The sequence below is a fragment of the Vidua macroura genome, chromosome 6 (assembly GCF_024509145.1).
Source record: "Vidua macroura isolate BioBank_ID:100142 chromosome 6, ASM2450914v1, whole genome shotgun sequence".
Lineage (NCBI taxonomy): Eukaryota > Metazoa > Chordata > Aves > Passeriformes > Viduidae > Vidua > Vidua macroura.
The window spans coordinates 53,738,891-53,763,594 of NC_071576.1; the positions used below are offsets into that span (position 1 = coordinate 53,738,891).

General features: G+C 39.3%; 1 protein-coding gene across 5 annotated transcripts in view; it reads right to left on the reverse strand.

Moving 5' to 3' along the window:
• NAV2 (neuron navigator 2) overlaps nucleotides 1-24,704 on the reverse strand; it is a 374,080-nt gene that overhangs the window by 58,953 nt on the left and 290,423 nt on the right. For 4 of the 5 annotated variants that reach the window (XM_053980574.1, XM_053980572.1, XM_053980573.1 and 1 more), the window contains one exon: nucleotides 23,261-23,383. In XM_053980574.1, coding sequence (XP_053836549.1) covers nucleotides 23,261-23,383 — 123 coding nt within the window. Of the gene's footprint in view, nucleotides 1-150; nucleotides 249-23,260; nucleotides 23,384-24,704 lie in introns of those variants that run through there. The other variant, XM_053980575.1, reaches the window with a different exon arrangement.

A 24,704-nucleotide genomic window follows, 5' to 3' on the forward strand; every position in this document is an offset into this window, starting at 1 on the left:
AAAAGAAATAGTGCAGGGAGAAAGCTGCTCAGATTTATCCATCATCTAATGTGTTTCCACTGTCACCAGTATTTGCAAAGCTAAACCTCCTTACTCAAAGGTGTAACACAACACACTCCCATGTTTTCAAAAGTGCAGAAAATCTCTTACCTTGCAATATTCCCCAGCCAAAGCACTTCTCCACCTTGTTGCCCATGAAGAATTCCAGGAAAGGGGCTCAGATTTATTTTACAGGTTGATACCTTCATTAGGCTACCATCCAATGCCCCCCCTTAAATAAACCAGCCTGTAACTTGACTATCTAGGAAGAGATTGGAAAAAAAAGTTGCAGCAAGGTTGTTTTCCAATAGAGCCCTCCACAGAGAGTCAGCAGCTCTGAGAGACACTGGAAAGTAAAACCAGCTAGAAGGTGATCATCAGAAACTTCCCCTGGAAAGAAATCTGATCCCTCAACAAAATTAACCTCTGAAGTGCTGAAAAAGCGAGAGGTCAAGACTTTGTGCTGGGACTAGGTCATCTGTGAAAGCTGTAAGCTGATGGCAGTAACCAGGCAGACTGGTGCCTCCAGATCAGGTACCGTATCCCACCAAGTAAAAGCTCATGTCAGCAACCCTGGACTTGGAGGTACTAAATGGCACTGTTTGATCTCAGCTGAAAGACTACAACCTCTAAAAGCATTTTTTCCACTCTGCTTCTATAGAGGGGTTCAACAATGTGACTGCTGAAGTAAGTATTGTTTTTTGTGAATGTAGCAGGAGACATACCTAAAATGTTTTAATACAAAATATTTGGAATACTGGTTTTTTTTGTTGGTTTTTTTTTTGGTTGTTGTTTTTTTTTTTTTTTTTTTTTTTTTGTTGGTTTTTTTTGTTTTTTTTTTTTGTTTTTTTTTTTTTTTTTTTTTGGCGGGGGGGAGTGGTGGTATAGAAAAACATTTTCAATAGGAACGGTAAAGAAAATAGCAATTTATCTACTGGTATCTCCAGCTAAGAACTTAAGAAACTGAGACAAGATGAGACAAGATTTGTAATATTAATCTGATTCTTCTTTATTTAGCACTGTAGAGCAAGGGGGGTTTATTACTTCCTCTTATTTCAAATAGAATAGAGATGACTATTTAGAAATATAAGGTTGATAAAAAATTCTGGTGGTTAACATTCAAAATTCTTATTTTATTCTAATATAAATATTTTCTGACAGGATTCTTCCAAGATATCTGCATTCTGATGAACATGCGTGGGTTTTTTTTTTTTTTCCCCCTAATATGGGGAATCACACCAGCTGAGTAGTGCCAGGATAAATTTCTGTTGCCAGCGAAACCACCAGCGAGGGATCCTATTCTGGAAAGGAGATGGGAAGCCTTTAGGATGGAGAAAACGGACAGGACACGACACTGTTGCCTTAGCCTCACCTCAAGAAAATCATGGATCATTCAGCCCAAAACCAAAAAGAAGAGTAGAAAAGACTAGTGAGAAGTCAACCACACCATTATATATTTATTAACTCAGCTTGAGTACCCTTATCTTAAATAAAACCTACCTTTTAGCACAACACTGCAATGTTGGTTGAAAGAGTTAAAATGCAAGAATTCAAAGGTTATAAAACAAAGACTTGTGGAGATATTCTGCTGCCAAAACCTTCAAATAAATGAGTCGCAGTCTGAGCTTGCCTTTTTACACTGGAGCCTGTATTTTAGTGGCTACTGTGTAACTATGGCAACACAGAGGACGGTAATTTAGAGGCTGGTGGATGTGACAACTTGCAATTTTGAACAATGCTAATAATAAAAGTGGCTTGGGAAAAGCATCATTTAACACAAATGTTTGTGGTTCAAAATGAAAAAGGCCTGTTCACTTAATTTAAAAAAAATTTAGATTTTTTTTTCAGCTGGATGATTAGCTATATTATGTCAGTCTGATGACTAAAAAAAGGTAGAAACATGACTCTTGTGTTTTTTTGTTCATCTGCACCTTAGAGTGCAGCCAACCCTTTGTGATGTGCACGTGTACAAATGCAAAGCTGCTGATGTCACTATCTGTGCTGAAGATTAGACAAGAATCACATGGCTTTTTAAAAAGAAAGTGATGTATTATCCATAAAGAAAGAGGGAAAATATCCTCATGGACTGTTATTACTCCTTTTTGGCCTCTGGTGCATTTTAACTGCTACCCTTTATCAAAGAATCCTGCAAACTGCTTCTCATTCTTTATTTTAATTGCTGAATAGTGAGCTGATGTAACTCTCAGATATGACAGGTACTTAAAAGAATCACAACTGCAAGAAGTAAAGTTTTCTTTTCATCCCTAACACCCTTCCTGTCCTCCTCTCACAAGTGATGTTTCTCAATTATCTGTCTATGCAGTTGTATAGGAAATTAGTGACTGACCCACTGCTAATGGAAAGTAAGAACAGCCAGAAACACTGAACCAAAAAAATCAAATCTGAAACTGTAATCTAGGGAAAAAAAAAATAATCAGGACACTGCATCTGTTGAATCACCAGCTCCAAATAAAGCCAAATTCACAATATTAAGGTACAGCACTATACTAACATTCATCTACAGCCCCATTGTCCTTCCCTTCCCTGGCAGTCCTTCGACTGCAAAGGAGGGATTTTGCAATGTAATAGCCATAACGCTAAATACAGAGGGATATTTCCAGATGAATTTTACATGTAGCAATAATCACAGTTTTATGGGTCAGGAAGTTCAGAAGATTAGTGTGTTATGGCTCCAGTGTACAAAAACGTTTGTGTTAGAAGTTTCACATAGCAATGGGGTGAGATAAGCTGTGAACAGCTTTACATTAAGTTCTTTTATGGTAGTTGAAGCTGGGGAGAAGTAAAGAGACCCCACATATTAATTTACTTAAAGAACAGCTGCTTAGAAAAGGCTGCAAAGTGTCCTAATACTCAGTGTCATAAAATCACTGCGCCTCCAATCCCTTGCTCCTTCCCCCCACACCCGTGTGCTATTCCCATTAACCTCAGGCACAACTGTGATCCTGGTCAGAATTGAACTAAATCTGCTTGCAGCAAAACAAAAACTTATCAAAGAAATGCCTCGTTCCATTTTATTTGCAAAGGCCTAAACCCACAATTATAGGTTTGCATTCTATGTTAAGGCAGCTCAAATCTTGCTGCATTTCAAATACTCCCTTGGAGAACACCAAAATGCCAGACAATTGTGGGTTTATTGCAATATATAAAATCCTTTTAATTTTTGTTCCTCGGTAGCTGAGATCTTTTAGTTAGGTATTTATAAAATGTCTGCATTTGATAACTGGAACAATTATAAAAGTAACACAAGCAGCACAGGCTGTAAAGACATCTCACTTCACAGTCCTGGGAACCTGCTAGATAATGTGTGGCGTGAGGCATCTGCCACATCTTGCCTGGAAGAGACTCCACTACCACTGGGTAAACCAATGTCTTAAAATAATCTCAACAGCAATTTTTTAAGATTTCTTTTTCATTTCTTTTCTCCTAAAGGACATTAAGATTATTTAAATAATAAAAAAACCCCAACATTTGTAATACCAAAACATATTCTGAACAGACTCAACACATGCTTTTGAACACACTTCTGTCCTTTGAAGTAGAGCACATGGAACAAAAATACACCTTTTTAGAGTACTTTCATTGATTATCTGCATGAGAAAATAAAAGCAGGACTACAGCAGCACTGCTGCACCATTACAACTCTTACACATGATACTACAGGGCTAAAACTCTATGTAACTACCTAAACAAATGACCTTTGCATTAAAGTAAAGGAAAAAAAAATCAAACAAAAACCACAAAGAAGCAGAACCCAGTGAACTCATTCTAACTGTTAATCCAAGGAAGGTATTTCTACCTGAAATCAGAGGAACACTGGCAGCAACATAAACTCTCAGGAGGAGGTATAGTAGAAAATAAACCTTAGCTGCTACAACCATGTGGGTTTTAAGTGAGGTTCCAAAGGGATCCCGGAAGACAGGAAAAGCAGGACTGGAAAATGAAGCTTCATTTTTAATTCCTCTTATTCTTCAGAGGCACTGAGTTTGCAGGCTGACCAGGGATATGTGCTCTGAAACACTCCTCACATCCTTAAATCTCAGTGGGAAGAACCTTCTGTTGCCTCAGGCTTTCCTGAGAGTAAATAATTGTATTATGGTGGTGCTGTGTGGATTTATTTATTTTTATAAGTGAACACATGAAGTGTAGAATACTTTGGGGTTTTGTTTAAATCACTCAGATGTTATCACACAGAAGAAGGTAAAAAGGAACCATCAGTGTGTGTTGCTGCATGGGCATGTATTCTAATGCATAGGAGCTGGGGAAAGGGGATTCTGACCCCCAGGAGACTGTGAATTTGACCAGAAAACTCAAATACAGGATAATATTAATAATTATTGCACAATATGAGATGGACTTAGCATCCTCCTCCAAGGAGCTGCTTTTCACTGAGCAATCATTAAGGAATGCCCCAGCTTCCTCCAACAAGGTGACATGCAGGCCTGGTGGAGAAGAAAAGACTATTTGTGTGTGTGTGATGTATGATTAAAAATGGCTTTATAACATTTTAACATGTACTTCAAAGATTGTTTAAAAATGCCAATAGCCTCCACAGAGCACTTGTGTTGACACAGTTGTGAGGCATACTTTTCAGTATGCCCACTTCAAATGAATAAGCACATCAGAGTGAAAAACACAAATGGCCACTTTCTAAAAAGAAAAAAAAGCAGGGAACAGGAGAAAATCCTATAAAAAATGGGGGATGCTTAACAGCAATTTAGCTTGCATATTCTTATCTGGGAGGAATTCCAAATGAATGCTGAATCCAGGGCTTATACTGGATGATCCAAATGTTTACTATAGAAACATTTTGGATGATCCAAAATGTTTCTATATTAAACACATTACCAAGTCTCAAACTCCTTTAGTGAGAAATATTATCAACATATTAACTATATACAATGTATTTGCTTTTACATCTATGATTTCTATGCTAATACTTCCAGATATAACAAATAAACCCAACTAAAATTATATAAGACAAATAGCCCATTAGTAAGAACAGTCTATCGATGTTCTGTCATACAGAACAGTTTGTCCATAACATGGACAAAAATCTGATCTTAAAGTGCAGTTAATGTGGTGAAACACAAGAATGATGTATCATTCCCATTGCGTTAAATGCAGTTTTCTTTATCTCCTTCTCCAAACTATAAAAATCAGTGCTCTTTACAAAGAACATAACACTGCCAAGCATGATTTTAACACACATGCCACTCACTAAGGAAAAAAATGTAATTCTTCCAATCTAAGCTGCTGAATAGGGTCACAGGCGTTTAAAGACTTAACTGTCTCCTGCAACCATTAAGATTTTAAGTTTGATCCCTACCAAATGGAATCATAAACATAGTGCAGCTGGCATGAATTCTTTTTCTCAGAACTCTGAAAAAAATGCTTTGGGGTGAATCTCTGACAGATGTTCATATTTCATTTACAGTTTGTTTTCTGAGCTTTCTAACATCACGTCTGTGTCAACAAGTACTAGAGTGGAGAACAGAAACAGATATGAAAGAAGCTAGACAAATCATCACCTAGGAGCAGTGAGGTAGAGAACAGCTCAGAAAGAAAGAAAATTTGAATTACAGGTTCTGTTTTGGCCAGCAGGTACGAGGCTCTGTGTCAGAGGATGCATTCAGGCCCAAGAAGAATATGCCAAGTGTGATAGATACAGAATTAGATATTTCTGGCTGAAAAAGCAGCTCTCCAAGTGTTTGTAGTATGGTTTTGAGAAGCCCTATAATACTTGATTTAACCTTCCTACCCACACGCCCCCAATAAAATACTAAAATCATTACTGTTAAATCAATAGCAGTCATTAACCATGTCAGGGCACCCACTGTAAAACCACTACTGTCATCTGTATGTATCTTGTTCAGTTATGATCAATAGAGTTTACCCATCTTAATTGCTTCAGCCTTCCCCTAATTAGAGCTGTCTCTGAATTTACAGTTGTTTATTGTTGCTGTGGATGTTTTTAAGCTTGCACATCCCACTAGAAAAGTAAACTCATTTATTCTAATGAAAATACCACTACTACATCAAGGTAGCATCATTGTAGTGTTTGCAAATCCTCTGTCTCACTGAGTCTATAAACATTCAAACCATATAAACACTTCAACTGCACAATCTGCAAAGAACAAAGACACAAACTCTCAACTTCAACAAAAAATTATTTTCCTTTAGTTTTGAGAGTCCATTTGTGTTTTTTCTTATAAAACAAAAGGATCTACTCCACCCATCCAACACTAGGATGTTCCAAAGACTGTATCTGAGCCAAAAGACATCACTCCTTCTCAGGTTACCTTGCAAAGTATTTCCACTCTTATGGATGTGCTTTTTCATGCAAATTTTTTTTTTCCTTATTTTTATTCTTTCTGTCCATCAAATAGACTAACTTGCCATTTCTAAATTCACAGTAGACTCTTGATGAAATATAGAATTTTGGACATTTCCCCTGCCTGCCACTGTTATTTATGTCTGGTTATGTAAACTAAAGTTTTTTTTTTTAGAGTTATAATATTCCTAACACAAAATTAATTGACTCAAACCACTTACCTACAAGACAGCTCTAACCAGTGCATTCTTTTAAAGAAAAGTTGCTCCTAAGTATTGTTTAAAATGCTGACAACTCTTATGGACTCACTGCTCTAGAAACAAAATAGAAATTCTTAATTAAGCAGCAAAAAAGCCCAACCATAAACGATAAGGCACTAAATTTAAACTAATATTTAAAAATTGCAGCTGATGTGTCCTCCATGAAAATCCTTATCTCATAAACATCTGTGGTAATAACAACTTGCCCAGGTGAACTTCTGACCTCAGCTAAGCCCTAATAAAATCGTAGCTGAAAATCACCTGGGAAGGGTTCTTCAGATCAGCTGCATTTCAGAGAGCTACCCAGCTTCACTCTTGACTGGAGAAAATTTCAGCTGGCAGACTTGCTTTTAACAAAAGGTCAACTTTTTAACTACTCCACCACTTCCATTGCACAAAGATGACTTCCATATAGAGAAAACACTCCTCTTTAAACATAAACATAACAATGAAACCTCTTGCTCTTACTGACCGGAAGATACACACGTTTAGATTGCAGCGGGACAGGGGAAAACTGATGGCAATACCAATGGAATATTGACATGCTGAGCCACTGCATGTAACAGAAAACAGAGCTGTTTTCTTTTGAAACTGAACTGATTCCAAATGCCTGAGCCTTGAAGGGCCCAGATTATCTGATGCCTGACATCGTTATCTGATACCTGAAAAATTAACAAATTAACCTGGTAATGAACTTTTATATTATATTGTTACAGTTTCCTAACAGGTAAATAAATATTTCTTTCATATACCTTATGAACTATGTTAAATATTTAGTCTGGAATGTCATATAACTCAATAAGCATTTTTTTCAGGGAGTAACTCTGCCCACATTACCCCACCTCTCCAAAGAGCCAGGTCGCACCTATTTGTTGTCCCCTGCCCCCAACTCAGAATAAAACTATTAAATTCTGTGCTCTAGTAAAAGGTGCAGCAATATTCACAAGCATGCACCTAGTAATTAACCAACAAGGGGTTAATTATTATCATGCCTCATGGCATTATCAGGCAACCTTTTGTTTCATTTTATTTTCTTTACAATCAGGTGCAAGGACAGATGTTGTCAGAGCCAGAAGTGACACTAATCCCGGGCTTCTTCCACAATTGCCCCAGGTATTCCTGCTTATCTCAGGCCTGTCTGGCTCTTTATTCTATCAGCTATTTATTTGCACGTGAAAACTTTGCAATATTCATTTCCATGCTGCATCACTTTACACATGAAAACGCTGAAGACAGGACCTAAGATGTGTATTACTGGCTGTGTGCACAGCGTAATTAACATGCATATGATCTGTATGCAAATCAGGCCATTGGAAATAGTGACTATTAGCATAACAAGCGCTTATTATTTATTGAGATGCACCTCGATCAGGCATCCTGCTGGGGTCTGACATCCTCCGTCGCAAGGGCACCATCTTTTCTTTCTTCGTTTACACATTCGTCTCTCCTCCTGCTGATTACCAGCACGGAAAACAGGGAGCCTCCCTCCTGTGCCTTTCTTTAGGGGTGGAAGTCTTGGGAGCTGAATTGCCCTCGAGCATCTGATGCAGTTCAAAGCCCAGCGGAGCCGCGCTCCCCGCCCGCCCCAGCAGCCTGCCCAAACCACCCCTTCACCCACTTTATCTAATTCCCAGCTGATAACAAGTTTAAAGCAGCACCTAGGCTTCTTTCTCTAGCCTTTGTTTTTTTTTAAAAAAAGGAATAAAATGTGAGAAAACAAAAGCTCAACTGTGCAAAGTCATAAATCTTTCCCAATATCATGTCTACTCCTCCTATCCCACTTCAGAAGAATTTAACCTTTTAATTGTCCCAGCCATAACAGGAAAACACAATTTTACTATTTTTCCGCAGGTGAACAAGGCTTGCTTGCTAGATCATTTCATCAGCCGTGCCTGCTAAGAGCTCTAGGTCACTGCTGCCGGCACTGCTCCACTCCCTACCCCACTGAAGTCCCAGGGTCTCTGCAGGACTGCTTAACCTTTCCTAGCATTTCTGTGAGAGCAAAAACTTGCAAAACAGTTCCTGGCTCAGTAATCCCTTCCCCAGCCCTGCTGGGCTTCACGGCATATGTTTGCTCTCTCACAGGCTACACCCACTGCTTCAGAGATGGCTGCATTACAGAAATGAACTAATTAGCAGGGGGAATGAGTTCAATTATTTATCACTTTGCCAAAACTGAGATATTTGGCCTGAAATTTTCCAAGCTGCATGCCAACCTAAGGATTGACTTTGGTATTGGTTAAAAACAGAACAATTCCCAAGAATCATTAGAAAATAAGACACAATTTTCCTATTGAGTTGTATTGATCTTCCTTGAGAAACCTTGTCCCGCAATACAAAATTCTTATTTGGTTCTGGAAGGCCCTGGAGAACAGAGAGGGTAAGACATGAAGTGAAGTCAAGAATGTGAAAACTGGAAAAAAGAAAAGTGAAAACCAACTTAGATGGAAAGTCTGGAGCTGAATGTTGGGCCTGCTGGAGGTGGTGGATCACTGCTCTACAGTGATAAATGGCTGTGACTCAGGGAACCAGCACAGAATCATACAACACCTTGGGTTCAAAGGGACCTTAAAGATTGTCTCGTTCAAACCCCACTGCCAAGGGCAGGGCCACCTTCCAGTAGACCAGGTTGCTTAGGGCCCCATCCAGCCTGGCCTTGAACGCTTCCAGGGAAGCATTCACAACCTGTGCCAGGGCCTTACCACCCTCACAGTAAAGAATTTCTACCAAATATTCCTTCCAAACCCACCCTGTCATTGTGAAGCCATTCCCCCTTGTCCTGACACTCCAGGCCCTTGTTCAAAGTCCCTCTCCTGTAGCCACTTTAGGCACTGAAGGGACTCTCAGTTCTCCCTGGAGCCTTCTCTTGTCCAGGCTGAACAAACACAACTCTCTCAGTCTGTCTTGATCAGAGACACCTTTACAGCACAATGATGTCACAAACACAGCTGAGAAGTGTCCAGAAATGTCCAGAAGTGACTGGAATCCTGTCAGAAATTTATTTTGTTCAGAAGAGGCTTTAAGGCACTGTCACACTACCTCTAGTTTGGCAAGCTTTTAGCTAAACCTCTCCAACTGCCAGCTCTGCTACTGCTACAGCAAGCATCTTTGCTTTAGAGAAATTTGGAATTTTTAAATTAAATATCCTGTTGGTTTATGGAAAAATGTGACTTCACAACACTAAGACAACTCCCTTGGATGCCCTTTTAATTTTCACAGTTAAATTAGCTGGGGGAGATGTGGGAGTTCAAGGACTTCAACCGGAATTCTTTCCATCCCACTTCCTGTTCTGATCGCTCCACAATAGTCAAGAGTCCAATCAGAACCTTTCAGTAACTTATGTTGATATTATTTCCAGCAAATAATTTGGCAAGAGATACAGGGAGAAATATTCTTACAGAAACAATCCTAACACAAGAAGCCAAAACAGACATCCTTGCTCCAGTGAGGCACAGCAGAGACCTCAACTAAACTTTGTACATTATGACCTTAATCATTGCATCACTACTCTGTAAGGAAAAAAACAAGACCAAAACCCAAGCCCTTACTTTCTGTTTTATCCATGTGCAATAATGAAATAATTCTAAACCAGCCTCTCGTTTCTCTGTCCTATTTTAACATTGGCAGAGTGTGGCCATCTGGTTAAGGCTGAGCTGTGAAATGGTGGCTCACTTTGCTATCAGAGACTTAAACTAGGACTGATAAACAGAGCTCTGTTTCAGTGAATTCCTCTAGATTTAAGGAGTGGTCATTGGATATATTTGTTTAGAGACTTCAATGAACTGAACCGCACAAGGGAAGACAGGATGAAAGGACAAAAGTCATTAGGTGTATCCTGCCCTCCCCCCCCCAGTTAAAAAACCAGATTACTAGTTAGATTAATGCACACACTCATATTCAGCATTTTAACAGGCACACCTAACAAACTGAAGAAACTCCTTGCCTTCAAGATTAATAAAGAAATAAACAAAGATTCATCTGGAAAACCCCTTCTTGGTTATTCCCTCCACTTTCCCTCTAATGTGTGATTGTGCTTTGGTTCAAATAGATTTTTAAAGAAACAAAGAACAGAGTTCTCAGAGATTAGTTTATAAGATAGTAAGTCCACAGAGGCTTTTCTTTTAATCACCCTGTTCTTCTTGTCTGCCTTGAATCCATTCTACTAAAGTTATAGCTACAGTTCACTACTATTCCTGAAAACGTCCAAAGAAAGTTTCATTTGCCTCCTATGATCTTACCCAGTCTTGCTTAGCCAAGTCATAAGTTACCTTTGGCTCTCATTTTTTAATTTCTAAAATAATCCCTTGTTCCTAAATGATTTGATAACATACACACGGCCATAATAAATTCAACCACATCACCATATATTGCAAACCCCTCATTTTAAGGGTGTTAAAATCTAGAGGTGAAATCAGAGCCCAATGTCAATAAATAAGAGAAGAATGTACCCAAAGTGGGGAGCAACTTTAAGATTCAAACACATTTCATGGGCAAAGCTGGACTGCAGTAATGTGCTGAGGATACAGGTAGATGTGATGAAAGCCCACCCGACAGCACAAAGCATTGTTTGGAAAGAGACGGATGGGTGCAAGGGAAAGCAAACTGGTGGCATAGAGGGGGATCATGCAGGAAAAGTAAAATAACTCTCAGAAAAGAATGATCAGAATTGTGGTGGTGGAGAGAGGGAAACATATGGTATGACTCACAGAAAAGTGATTATTTTATCAGTCACATGTTTAGCTCACTACAGCTGATGTAAAGTCAGCCCATACAAACATGGTGTGAGAAATGAGAATGTCACTAAAATCAAAAATTGTCAGAAGTAACAGCAGAAAGGGACCAAAACTCTTAAGTCACAGTGTAGAAGACACTGATTTTGCCCTCTGAGTGTTGGTGGTCATCACCAGCACACTTTGACCTAAAGGAATAACAAGCAACTTCTTGTTGCCATATGGCATTTTGACTTTTAACCTCTATTAATAAAGAAACGACTCAGTGGTTATAGTTAGAAGCCAACAGAGAATTTCAACAGAAGTTAGAGCATGAAACTCACAGACTGACTTCAGTTTGAAATCAGTCTTTTGATTTCAGAAAATTTCTGTCTTTCCTTTGCATGCACATTTAACTCATTAGAAATGTGTAAATGCTGATTTCTTTCTACCACCTGATCCTTCTCATGAGTCCTTTGCTTCAAAAGTGTTCTCAAAGCACAAAATTAATAAATTCTCTCCCTAGGAGTAGACAGATGATACACACAGTCCCAAAACACAGGTTAAGTGGAATTTAAGGCTTTCCTGGGTGAATGTAAACTCTGGGGACTTCACCTGGCACAGTATACTCATATTTCTTTCCCGTAGGCTCATGTTGGTGATTCTTCCTTCTCTTTTTCCCTCTCATCTTTTTCCATAGAGATACACAGTTGCCTATAAATACGTTTCCAGCCATTTCCTGATAATATTCTGTTCATCCCTTCTGCATTCAAAACAGTTTCAGTTCTGCAAATGCAATATTATGTTTCAGATATCCCTGAAAACAAAAATTAAGTCTTTGCGTAAAAATGCAAATGAAACATGAAACTATGCATGTGCATATCAGATGGTATCAAATAACATGAATAGTTTCAAAGAAATGTTTAAGGCATTAAGTCATGTTACAAAGAGTATTTCTAGCTGCAAGTTTCATAACAAGAATAAATCAACCTTGACAATGAACATGAAAGAGGGAATGAAACCTTTTTGAACACTCAAGGTGGTTTGCTCATTTCCCCCAAACCAAAACGAATGAATGAATTAGTTGCTATATCTGAAAATTAACTTAAACTAACAACATAATCAGAAAAGATAAACTTTAAAGTTAGAATTAGATTAAAAAGATTAAAACATTACTTGGGGCTGATGAAAGCACATTGTAGGTAGCTCCACAGTAGCTGCTGAGCTGAGCCTTTGTAAGTTAAGGAACAACAGAAAAAATAACATTGTTAAAAAGAGCTGACCTCAGCCCTTGGACTTTGCTCAGGCACTAATCAGACTTCCAATGTTTAGCATTTATCCCCTGGCTACTTATTGACCATCTATACCTGGACACACATAAACAAACCTCTAGCAAAGGGGTGGTTACTGAGGCTCCCTGTGCTACCCTGCACACGGGTTTCACACATTCCAATGCCACTTACATCCAATTAATTAGCTTCAAATTGCAGCAATCAGTTTTAATAAAATTAGATGTTTTATTTATAGTGAGAATATATTAAAAAAACTTTGACTAATAAAAACAAATTACATGCCTTCTTATAATACTGCTGTAGCAGCATAATGTCACTCCAAGTGTTTCCACTGTGGAGTGTGCAATTATTTATCCTGGCCAAATGTATATTTAACTGCATATACTTAAGCAACATAAGAACATCATGTGGAAGCCTTAATGCCTGTTTATACAATAGCAGAGTGTTTTTAAGCCCCATGGAGCTGTGTAACACTGAGCAGTTTAAGCCTCAGGATGTTGGAGCTCAGTGCAGAAAGATCAGGAGCAAAGTGACTGCTTGTTCTGTGGAGTCTCAACATCACTGTGAATCTTATTAGCTATGCCATAAAAAGGTCACAAAGTCACCTTATCATACTGCTGAAAAATCCCTACGTCGTGAGGAAGCTGAGGAATTGAGAGGGGCAGGATAGGATCTACAGATAAGAAGTGTATGGACCCCCAGTATGGAATATCTAGTTGGACACCAGGGAAATTATCATGACACCAAGGAATGATCTGACATAAGCAGCAGCTCCAAGAATCCTGGGGCAGCAAATAAATAGTTATAGTCTTTTATCCCTGTCCCTCCACTCTCCAACTAGTAAAATGCAGCACAGCTACTCCACAGAGGGGAAATTTCCTTCCATTGGGCACAGACATTAATTCCATGTGGTCCATACACTCTGTCCTCTGCACTTCTGTCTGTGGACATACATGGGAAATGAGACATTCCCTGCTCTTTGAAAACCCCATTATAGGTGACAGATAAGACCTGTGGCAGAAGGGGAAAAGAGTGCACCTCTTTGTCAAGTGCCATGGAAACAGGGAAGGAATGCTTCATTTTATCTGAAGACATCTTCTGCTTCCATAACTGCCAGGTCAGGGATGCTTTTACTTCCTTTGGTATCAATAAGCCCAAAAACACCCCCTGCTTACTTCATTACCTTCTAGAAATATAGGAGCTGCCATTCAGGGCAGCTGAAGGAGATAACTGCAAAATACAGAGAATTTCAAATATGAGCTTAAAGTTGTGGATAACATACCTTAGAGCTTCTTCTGCTAAGCTGCAGATGTGGATATTTATTGGATATACCAGGGTAGTAGTACCATTCAGCTTCAGACATTTAACTTAACTGTCCAATTTAGGAGTCTCATTCCCATGTATATGGAATGGATCAAAGCATCCAGATATTCTGAATTCCTTGGAGGGGTATCAGTGGTGGAGACCCTTCACCCCACCTGCAGTGTTTGAAATCTCTTCATTGGAGGGGACAAAAATGGGAATAAATGACAGAGGAAGGGAAGGGAAGGGAAGGGAAGGGAAGGGAAGGGAAGGGAAGGGAAGGGAAGGGAAGGGAAGGGAAGGGAAGGGAAGGGAAGGGAAGGGAAGGGAAGGGAAGGGAAGGGAAGGGAAGGGAAGGGAAGGGAAGGGAAGGGAAGGGAAGGGAAGGGAAGGGAAGGGAAGGGAAGGGAAGGGAAGGGAAGGGAAGGGAAGGGAAGGGAAGGGAAGGGAAGGGAAGGGAAGGGAAGGGAAGGGAAGGGAAGGGAAGGGAAGGGAAGGGAGGATTTTATGTTGCAGTGCAAGATGTGGCTGGGGGAGTGTATTCTATTGCCATCTGTTAGATGTGGGGCCATTAACTTCTGTTAATTGGGCCACCTGTTAAAAATAGGTGGGACAGTTTTCTTTTTCTCTTCTACAACCAATCCTCCCTCCAGAAAATATCTTCTGTTAATGGGCCATTGAGTGTCACTGCATGACTGATAAAATTCCATCATCCCACTGGGAGATGCTCCACCCAGGGGGAGGAGCCAAGCATTCCTACGTGGATATGATCTGAGATTTGGAACACCACAGTGGCTTTTCCCCACTGGATTCCCAGAGAAGCAGCTGCCTTTTCCACTGGATTCCCAGAGGAAGATCAGGCCCACTTACGCCACCACTGGACCTTCAGAAGAAAACTACACCATTCTACAGGATCACTGCTCCAACAGAATCTGTCACTCCAGGAGGACTCCAGCCACTATTTAATGGGACTGCTAACAACACCTTGACCAACAGGGTGTCAGGTCGTATTCTGACTCTGTCAGTGTTGTTTTGTATTACTGCATTTTTATTTTTATTATTTTTTTTATCCTAATAAAGAACTACTATTCTGACTCCCATACCTTTGCCTGAGAGTCCCTTAATTTCAAAATTGTAATAATTCAGAGGGAGGGGGTTTACATTTTCCATTTCAAGAGAAAAAGGCTCCTGCCTTCCTTAGCAGACACCTGTCTTTTCAAACCAAGACAAAAAGAAAAGGAAAGTATGAAAGAAGGAAAGAAAGAAAGAAAACTCCAGCAAAGCTCAGAACAGCATGCATACAGGAAAACACATGCATCTTACATTTAGACTCAGAATTCTGATATAATTTTCTAAACAATACCATTACAGGAAACATTCATCTGCTAAAAAGGAAGCTTAGATCCTGGCTATTAACATTAATACTTCTATTACCGTAGAAGCAAATATTAATAAACTATTGTTATAATCACAAGACAATACATAGCTGTATAGTAGGAGGAAAAACAAATACATATTGAAATTTACAATTAGAGACAACAAAGACAAACAAAGATCAAAAGGCGAACATTTAGGTTTCCCAGTAATTAAATATTTAGTAATAAACACAATATTTGAAAAAAATGATCAGTCTAGACATTTGCTTTAAAGCCACAATGAGCTTCCATGCTCTTCAAACAGCCCCAAACTGGGATTCTGCTTTGGGAGCCTGACAGCAATCTGCTCTTAGTTTTATCTAGTCAATCTCCTAGAGATCTCATACTCAGAGGTTACTGGTGTAGGTCAGTCGTAAGACTGTGTTGACTCTCTTGCCATTCGACATGGAAAACCAAACAACAAAGTCGCTCTGTGTCAGCAAGCATTTCACATTCTTCGGTTTGTCATGCAAAGCACAAAGACCCTGATACAGTTTAAAATGCCCTTTGTATCTACAGTCATGTTTACCCTTGGAATACAAGCTTAATTTCCCACAAGTCTAAAGTGTTTTGAAAACCACTTCATACAACAGAAAAGACAGTGCTTATCTCTGACAGTGGAACCAGAAATAGAGGGTTTCAGAAGAGCCTCTAAATCAGCACTGAGATCAAACTTTATACTTACACACTTTGAGTGGGGTGTATGAAAGGAAGCATCTCTTCAGGAAAATCTAGTTCCAGTGGTGTAGGATTGTGGTTTTGCCATACCTAGATGTAAATTATTCAGCTGCTTGAATGAGGCAGTTTTCCCTGTTTTCACAGAATCAGCACCAACAATTCTGGAAAAGGCAAGGTCCCTTCACCTGTCCACATGCCCAGTGCAGCCTTCCAGGGAAGCACAAACTGTTTGCATGGGCAAAAAGAAAGGCCTGGCTTAGTCACCATGAGTTGCTCCCCTGAGGGCACCTCCCACCTTCCTTTAGCTTTGTAGTGAACAGCAGCTGCTGGCCTAAACATTTTATTTGGATGCTACAGGAGAGATGTAAATATGCCCTAAAATATAAAGGAATGCAGAATGAGAATCACAAATTCAAAAGCAAGGGACATGGCACCAGGGGAAAGATTTCAACAAGAAATGCAGCTCCTAAAGCCTAGGTCCAGACTATCTCTTACATATATTTACATCTAATCAAAACAGGCAATTCTGAAGAGGATTAGAACTAGAGTGATAACCAAGCACTTGAAGATCGCCCAATCAAATGACTTTGGAGGGAAGAGCTTGCAGTTGTAGGGTGCTTTGTTTGGCTGGATTTAGTATGAGTAGAATTCTGAGAAGTGGCACTTTCTCGTATGAAGAATTCTTGAAAACGGCAAAGAACTGCTCTCAGTGTCTTGTCAGCCTGTGGAGCTACTAAACCAGGTATTAGGGACCACCTGAATACCTGAGTAAGAGAAGAATAGGATAATTTTTGGCTTCTTGAATGCACACAAGTTCTTACTACAGTAAAATCTGCTCTTTTTTTTTTTGTGGCCATGAATATACAGAGAAGGAATTGTCCCCAAGGAAAACCAATTCTAATTTTACAAAAAAGTCAGTTAACTAAAAGGCATAAAACTGCTTCAACAGCTAGCTTCCACAGGTCAATCATACATCGGCTATTGCTACACGATGTGGTATTTTGGAGCCTGGATAGAATTTTCTACACAAACACAATCTCAGCTGAAGAATTATCTACTTCCTTAAGTCATCCCCTCCTCAAAACTCTCTCTAGCCTTCCAACAGTTTCCAACCTCACTAAGTTGGTTGTTGGAATCACACTCTTAGCTGCCATCATGCAATGAGTAAAATTAGACCAAGCCTAGGAAACAAACAAAACTTTCAAACCTATCTCCATTCCATTATGCCTCTCTGAACAGAATTAACACTACCAAATCCTACAGAAGAACTGCCCAGAATAGTTCGTCCAGTGTACCACATGTATAGTCCCCCAAAAAAATGTGTAAAAAGAAAAAGGAAAAACATTGTTACTGTGTCTACTGAATAAATTCACACAAAGCTTGTGTTACATAATGAAAATTTTTTGCTTCTAGACCAGAAGAAAACTTTACAAGAAGTTTGTCATCTTTTAGACTACTGATAATACAGATCTGTCAAAGACACTGCTTCCCTTGACTAACCTTGCCATGTTTGTATGTCCTTTTCTTCCTTTTGGTAATGCTCATTTCAGCCCCCTGGTACAGCTACTATACCTTTGTTTTGAACTACTATTTGTTGCTTAGCTTTGCAATTACTTTATGAAATCTAAAACCACTTTGGATTGCAGCTTGTGAAAAGATTCCTTGGAAAATAAAAGTATAAGGTATTGCGATTCTAATCAGCAGATCCCAGGGCCATAAACTTCAAAGAATCTTTGCAATGTGAATTTCCCCTGCTTCTGAGAGTCAGTTTTAAAGATAAATGTGGGATCTTTCGAAGACAGAGAGATAGATATCTACAGGTACCAAGGTACAATTTGCATATTTAGAAGCAATAGCATTTTTTTCTAATTTAGTGATAAAATCTAAACAGATGGTCAAACAGGGCAGATGATCTGCTAGGCATGAATCAATCCTGTGACTTTGCTGTTAAGCAACTCTAGATGGGCATATATACACAAACTGCAGTGACTTACAGCAGAGACACAGCAAGCAATGAACACTCAAAACCACTTTTTATCTATATTATCCTAAAAATACTTGGAGAGTTTAAGTTATTTTTAGAAAATTATGCTTATTTATGCTTATTAAATAAGCATAATTTTCTAAAAGTAACTTAAACTCCCCAAGTTTTTTTAGGATCCTTATAGAGGAGTGTTTCACTCTTCCACAGTAAGGAAAAGAAATGGGAATAGTGGAGCTTTTAAGTTACCTTAATTGTAGCAACTTAATGCAAGTGCAACTGCTAGGATGTTCTGGAAGTGAAGGAGCTGTGAACTGATGGCATGTAATCTTCCAGGCAGAATGGAAATAGTGTGGCAGCAACTTCCTCAGCTGAGACCTCCTGAGCTCTGTAGATGACTTCAATGGATGTAGTTACTCCTTCTCCTGATAGAAGGGACATCCTCCCTCTGCAAACTCATTCACACAGAACACCAGAGGAATCTCCTCTCCCTGCAATTCCTTTACAGGGAAACTCCACAAACAGGTCAACACTCCTGGGAGAGCACTGCAGGGCAGGGAGATGCTGCAGGGGAAGGAGATGAGGGGAATTCCACTGCCATTACAAGGCAGGAATATCTATTTCTACATATTATTATAGCAATTGGGTCCATCTGAAGCTTAAGATATAACTAACAATTTAAGATGAAGACTATCCAGTCTATGTGTCTATAGATATGTATTCCAGAACCGTTTTCTCTGGTTTGCCCCTTTTCTTATGTATTGTGCTACCACTGCTAGAGCAGTAGAACTCCAGCAATGATGGGATGGGGAGTGATGGAGTAGTTCTGCTACACCTTCATTTCACTTCAGCTTCACTGTCTCAATTAAGAAGAAAAACTGAGATCCTGAGATCACAGTCAGGACTTTGAGCTGTCTTATCCTACCATAAAACTACATAAAGAATATCTTAACAAAAATTTCCTTTTTCTTTTCCTTATATTATTTCCCATTGTCTACAATAAATCAGCACATGACCAAAAAAAAAAAAAAAAAAAAAAAAAAAAAAAAGCTGTAATATCTTCTCTCCCCACTTTTCAAAACAGGCCAGTATTTCCCCCAGCTTGATGACTTGCTTCAGCTTGCTTTTCAGCCCTTCTGAACTGTGATCCAAATCCCCTTGGTTATGAAGGCAACAATCTCCCTCCACCACCAAGAACTAGCCCATCTTTTAGTAATCTCATCACTGTAGCAGGATTCAAGAAATTAAATTGCAGTTAGTGAATTTAAATATACTGCAGACAAAGGGGTTTACTCCACAAATGTGAAATACTGTTTACTACCTGAGCTGAGACATGTAAATAACTTTAATTGGTTTTTATAAAATGCAAAATAGCAGCAAAATACTACTCTTCAGCTATTTTTGAAAGCCATCATTTGTACCATTCGTACTGCACGTAATGACATTCTTATTAATAGCAAAATATGTGTGCCCTGCATGGAATGTCCTCTGGCTTTCTGTTCCATTTCTGCTTCACTTCAAATTCTTCTTTCCTGTCCATCTCCTGTCCAGGGTCCACAGTCTCCCCTAGGATTATTCAAAGATCTTTCCAAAAGCAGGAAATACTTCTAAAATGCTGACTGCCAGGAAGCAGCTTCAGTCACAAATCTGCCTAAGAGTTAATCTGAATGTGGACTTGTTTTTAACCAAGCTGCAGTCATCAGATGTGATCAGGATACAGACACACTCTTGAAGAGCAAGTTCAGCACTGTTTTTACTGTTTTACCTACGGTCCACCAACACTGTAGCTGCTGGAAGCACCAAGACAACACAATCCACTCTTCAACAAGTCATTACAATCAGGAGTGGGAAGACCTTTCTATGCCTTTATGCAAAGCCAGGTAAATCATGCAACCTCAAATAGAAATGTAAAAGGGAAACAGTCAAAGTTAATCATGCTCAGCAGTAGGTTTTTAAGCACTTCATTACTGATGATTTTTAAAAGGTCATATAGGCCACACTTCCCTAATAGCATTAAAGTTACACTTGACAAGCTCACATTCAGAGTCTCCTGTCCCAGCCACAAGTTTGTGATAAATCAGGTCTGAATTACCTCCTCTAAATAATAGCTTACACAGGTAAGCAACTACAGAAAGATTAATTCAGATCTAATTTACCTACACATATTACAAATTCAAGTTATATATATGAAGGCAAGGGCCAGATTTACTCTCAGATGGAGTAGCCGTGTCTGACAATGTGAAATCAACTTAAATAACCAGATGGCACACACCATGTCCATGTATACAGAATGGACAAAACAATAGGATATTTATTTCCAACCTTGAAAAAAAAGAATCCAAAACTAAATTAAAAAAGCAATCACAAACTAAATTAAAACGTATTTAAATGCTTTTTTTTTATTTAAAATGCCTTTGTTCTAGGGAAACTGAAATTTCAGTTTCAGAAATTTCAGAAACTGAAATTTCTTCAAGTCAAAAAGAAAGCTCAGCTGTGTTGGGCAATGATTCCATTAACATTGCAATCAAGCATTAAATTAAATGCCCTTGTTTGGATTTCCCTGCTGCAGGGGAAAGTGTAAATGTAAGGTCTGTGCTTTACCTTACCAGAGCCAATGAGTAAAAGTCTCACAACTAAACTTCTACAACTAATAGCATAAGGAACTAAAGTAGCTAGCATATTGCAAAAGTTCCTCTGATAACTTTTTAATGATTAACCTCATGCTCACAGGTTCAGTCTTTCACACTTGTTCTCCCATGCATTCAATGAACATCTGCTTTGAACAAGTTAAATAAAATCTTAATATGTTTTCTGCATGTACCAATAAAGCAACTCAGCACCCCTGCTCACTGCCTCACAGAATGAAGAAATCAATTAGATACTGCAGTTTTATTCAACTCTTTTTCCTTATGCCCATTTTCACCCCAGAAAATACCTTGAACTAAGATTAATGTTTTGTTTAGATTGCACCCAGCAAGCAAAGAGGAGCTATTTTTAAATAATTGCCCTACTGTCAGAAACCCCTCATCTCCTGTATAAGGTATTATATTCTAAATAGAAAAGACTAAATCAAAGCAACACATCATAGTATCACCAGCTCTCGGACCAAGGGTAATTCTTCTGCTATGCAGAGTCTTTACTGTGTATAAAGTCTGTCCCCCTCCAAGTGAACTGAAAGGATGATTTTTGAGCTGAAACAAATGGCAACCTAGGGATTGCATTTCAGTAGGTCACAGCCCCATTCTAGGTGTAAGTGTAATGCATTTAAACACACAAATAATCCCTCTTGTCAAATGTTCCTAATTGGAGTCTGATGTGTGGCATCTTCAGGAAAGGAGTTCAGCAAAAAGGAAGCATTGCAAGCACATAAAATATTGGATGGGGGAAGGAACCAATGACAGGAATTTATGACTGGCTCTCCAGAAAAGCTGTTACTTAAACAACAATATACTTTATCTTAGACAAATGCTGAATTTTAAACAGATGCTTTTGCTACTGTGGCAATACTGGTTCAAAAGCCACTGCAGAAGCGGATGACACTTGATTCGTCTCCAGCTGCATCACAAGATGGCAACACCCTCACCCATAGGACCAGCAGTGAGTGCTGGTTGGGTTTCAAGCTACAAATTTCTGAAAGAGATATGAGCTCCTGGAAAAATCTAGGCATATTTTACAACTGGCAAGCATATGTTGACCTGTAATTCAAACTGAGCCGGGATTCTCTGAGAGGTTTTAGTTCTTTTGTTTACATTTGACATCCTGCCCTTTGCTAATATCACAAGGACACCAGAGCAGATTTAGTTCTAAATCCTGGCAGATTTAGATTGCTTAGAAAACAAGCCTAGATTTTCCATCACTTGTGTTTCCTTAGTCATATATGTGTCACAATGAATAAAGTATCAGTAATATCAAGCTCAGTCATGTCCTGGGAATGACTTCTAGATAGCAAAAAGAGAAAAAACCTTTAATTCAAAGATTGAACTGGTCTGAATGTGCACCTTAAAATAATTTTTTTATACTTAAGAGGCCCCTCATGGAAGAAAAAGGATATGGCTCACTTACTGCATCATCAGTAACACTGATCAGGCTTTGGAAGGGAAAGAAGCAGTCATGTGCTGACCTCATTAAAAGCAACAGTATTTAACCCATTTATATCAACATTAACAGAATATTTCAATGGGCTCTTTTGTGACTGCACTCCCATAAATTATGGATTTCCAGTCCTCTAATTCTTGACATTTGGCCTTGACTGTTCATATTGAATCACTGGAATTGGAGGAGAATCAATGGACATGAGGAGAGAACTTGGTCCTTTCTCTTTCAAACACTACTAAAATAGGAGTTCAACACTTTCTTGTGCTGCCTCCCATCCACAGAAACGTGGTGAAGATCCCAGCAAAGCACTCAGGAGACACAAAACCAGCATTTCTCCCAACACCTCCATGAACACAAAACCTAAAATACTCCAGTGTAAGAGCCTGAGACAAGAGATGTGAGACTCCAGGCGGCTCTTCAAAATGCTGCTTATTGTATACAGCAGTCCAGGGTTGTGTATGACAGAGCCATGCCCACAGCTGTCAGCTCCAGCTATAGGCAAACCTGAAGACCCTTTAGTTCTGGTTACAATGCATTATATCTTTTTCTTTGCTGAGCATCTTAATACATAACAACCAATCAGCATCATATAAAACACCTTTACTATTACCTATAGCCCATCATAACCACTATCATTACCATATTATGGTCAATACTATCCAATCACATGAGTTAGTATGTTAGAGTTTAAGCTTAAAGTTGTTTTTCAGTTTTCTTGCAGTGGAAAATTCTTAGACCTTTTTTCTACTTGCCATATTGGCTTGTCTGTTTGCCTAAGGTATCTTTCTGCTTTTCCTAAGACCTATTTCTGCTTGATAAAAACATCTTTTTTGTTTGTGGTCAACACATCCTTTGCTCTAGTCATAAAACCTCCTTCCACATCGACCTAACCTTTGCTTTCTTAGCTGTCCAGTAATGACTGGCTCAGCAACTGTCAATTTAGACATCTATTGTTCTTCTATATCAAAACTTGCTTCCATCTCTATTCTGCTCTCAGGTTCTACATTCAGAGAGCTTTCTGCCAAGCATACATATACGTGAAAATTTCTTGTCAAACTTCCATCTTTTCCAAGACTCCTGAGTAATTCACATCCAGGCGTTGAGTGCCTGGATGGCCAAGGGTGTTCAGCCCCCTACCTGTCTGCGTCACCAAGCCTCAGGGCCGTGCTGCGCTGCAGCGTCTCCCGCACCGTGGCCATGCCTTCGGGCAGCCGGTTCAGCCGCCGCGTGTACAGCCCCAGCCCGCCGTCCGTCAGGTACCTGACAACAGAACGCCGTGTTCAGTATTGCAGTAAAAAATTCACATATCGCAGGAGCACCTATGTTGCGGTTTCCCCATTTTTAAGTTAAGGATGTTACATGAAATTAGAAGCAAGCAAAACGTCATTCTTGATTACATTGGCGGTATCCTCCACTGTATTCTCCATTACACCTTGCACGTTCTCTCATCACCAAGACTCGAATTTCAACATAAATGTGATAAAGGATGCTTAAAGAAAACCTAATTTTCATTAAGGATACCTATATGGAAGTAATTTAATATTTGTGAGTGCTGTCATTAATGATCCCTTCTTGCCCAAAATATACATGGTTTGTACCACCCTGAATTTTTCTGCATGGGCTAAAGCACGATCAAAATTTCAAAACTTTTACAAGTAAAGTGCAAAAATCACATTGACTTAATCCCTAGATTTTGTCAATGAACAGTATACCTAAAGTATTCCACAACTTACAGAAGTCATCATGGATGAAAAGTTTTTTGCAGCCTTCTTTTGGTTCCTGCATTCTACTCTGGCTACAACTGTGACCTAGAGACACCTGCATTTAAAAATTACTATTTACTATTACTATTCTTAGGCATTAATAAGTGCCAGGTGTACATATGACACTTCAGAAATTGCTAAGATAGCACATTTCTTACCTTCTGGTTCAGATAAATGAAAAATTAATGTTAAATTGAACAGAGATGCCGGACAATGGCACGGAGAGAGCCCTGTGTTACTACCATCAGTTCATCAGCTCATGTAGGTGTACGTGAGCAGCACTGACAGCTGAGTGAACACACTGTGAAGATTTTCACACACCTGAGACTGAAATAGCTCCAACAACCCCGGCACTACGGTTGCCGTTTCCAGCGCACTGCTGGATAAGCAACATACCCCACAGAGACAGGAGCTGACAGCGCTGTATCTCCTCAATTCCTTAGCCACTCTTAGCAAATCGACAGCAGACCACAGAATAATATCCACATACTCAGGACACCTTCCTCTGGCTTAAGAAAGCACACAGCTTTCTCCCTGATAGTGAGACAACCCTCACCCACAGCAGCAAAGAAGAGATGCTCCAATGCTCCAAGCTGCAGGCAGCAGTGTCCCTGCTGGCAAGATCTCACTGTGCACACGTGCTTTATCCAACCCAAATTTGATTCCTACATGTATAAAAATGGGATGGTGAGCAGTTGGGAAGCCTTGCCCAATCTACTGATTAGCACTGCAGTTCAGTGTATAAATTGGTACAGAGCCATGCCAGCAGCAACCCAGGAGTCTCTGTAGAGTCTAACAAAGAGGTTGCCAAGTCCATC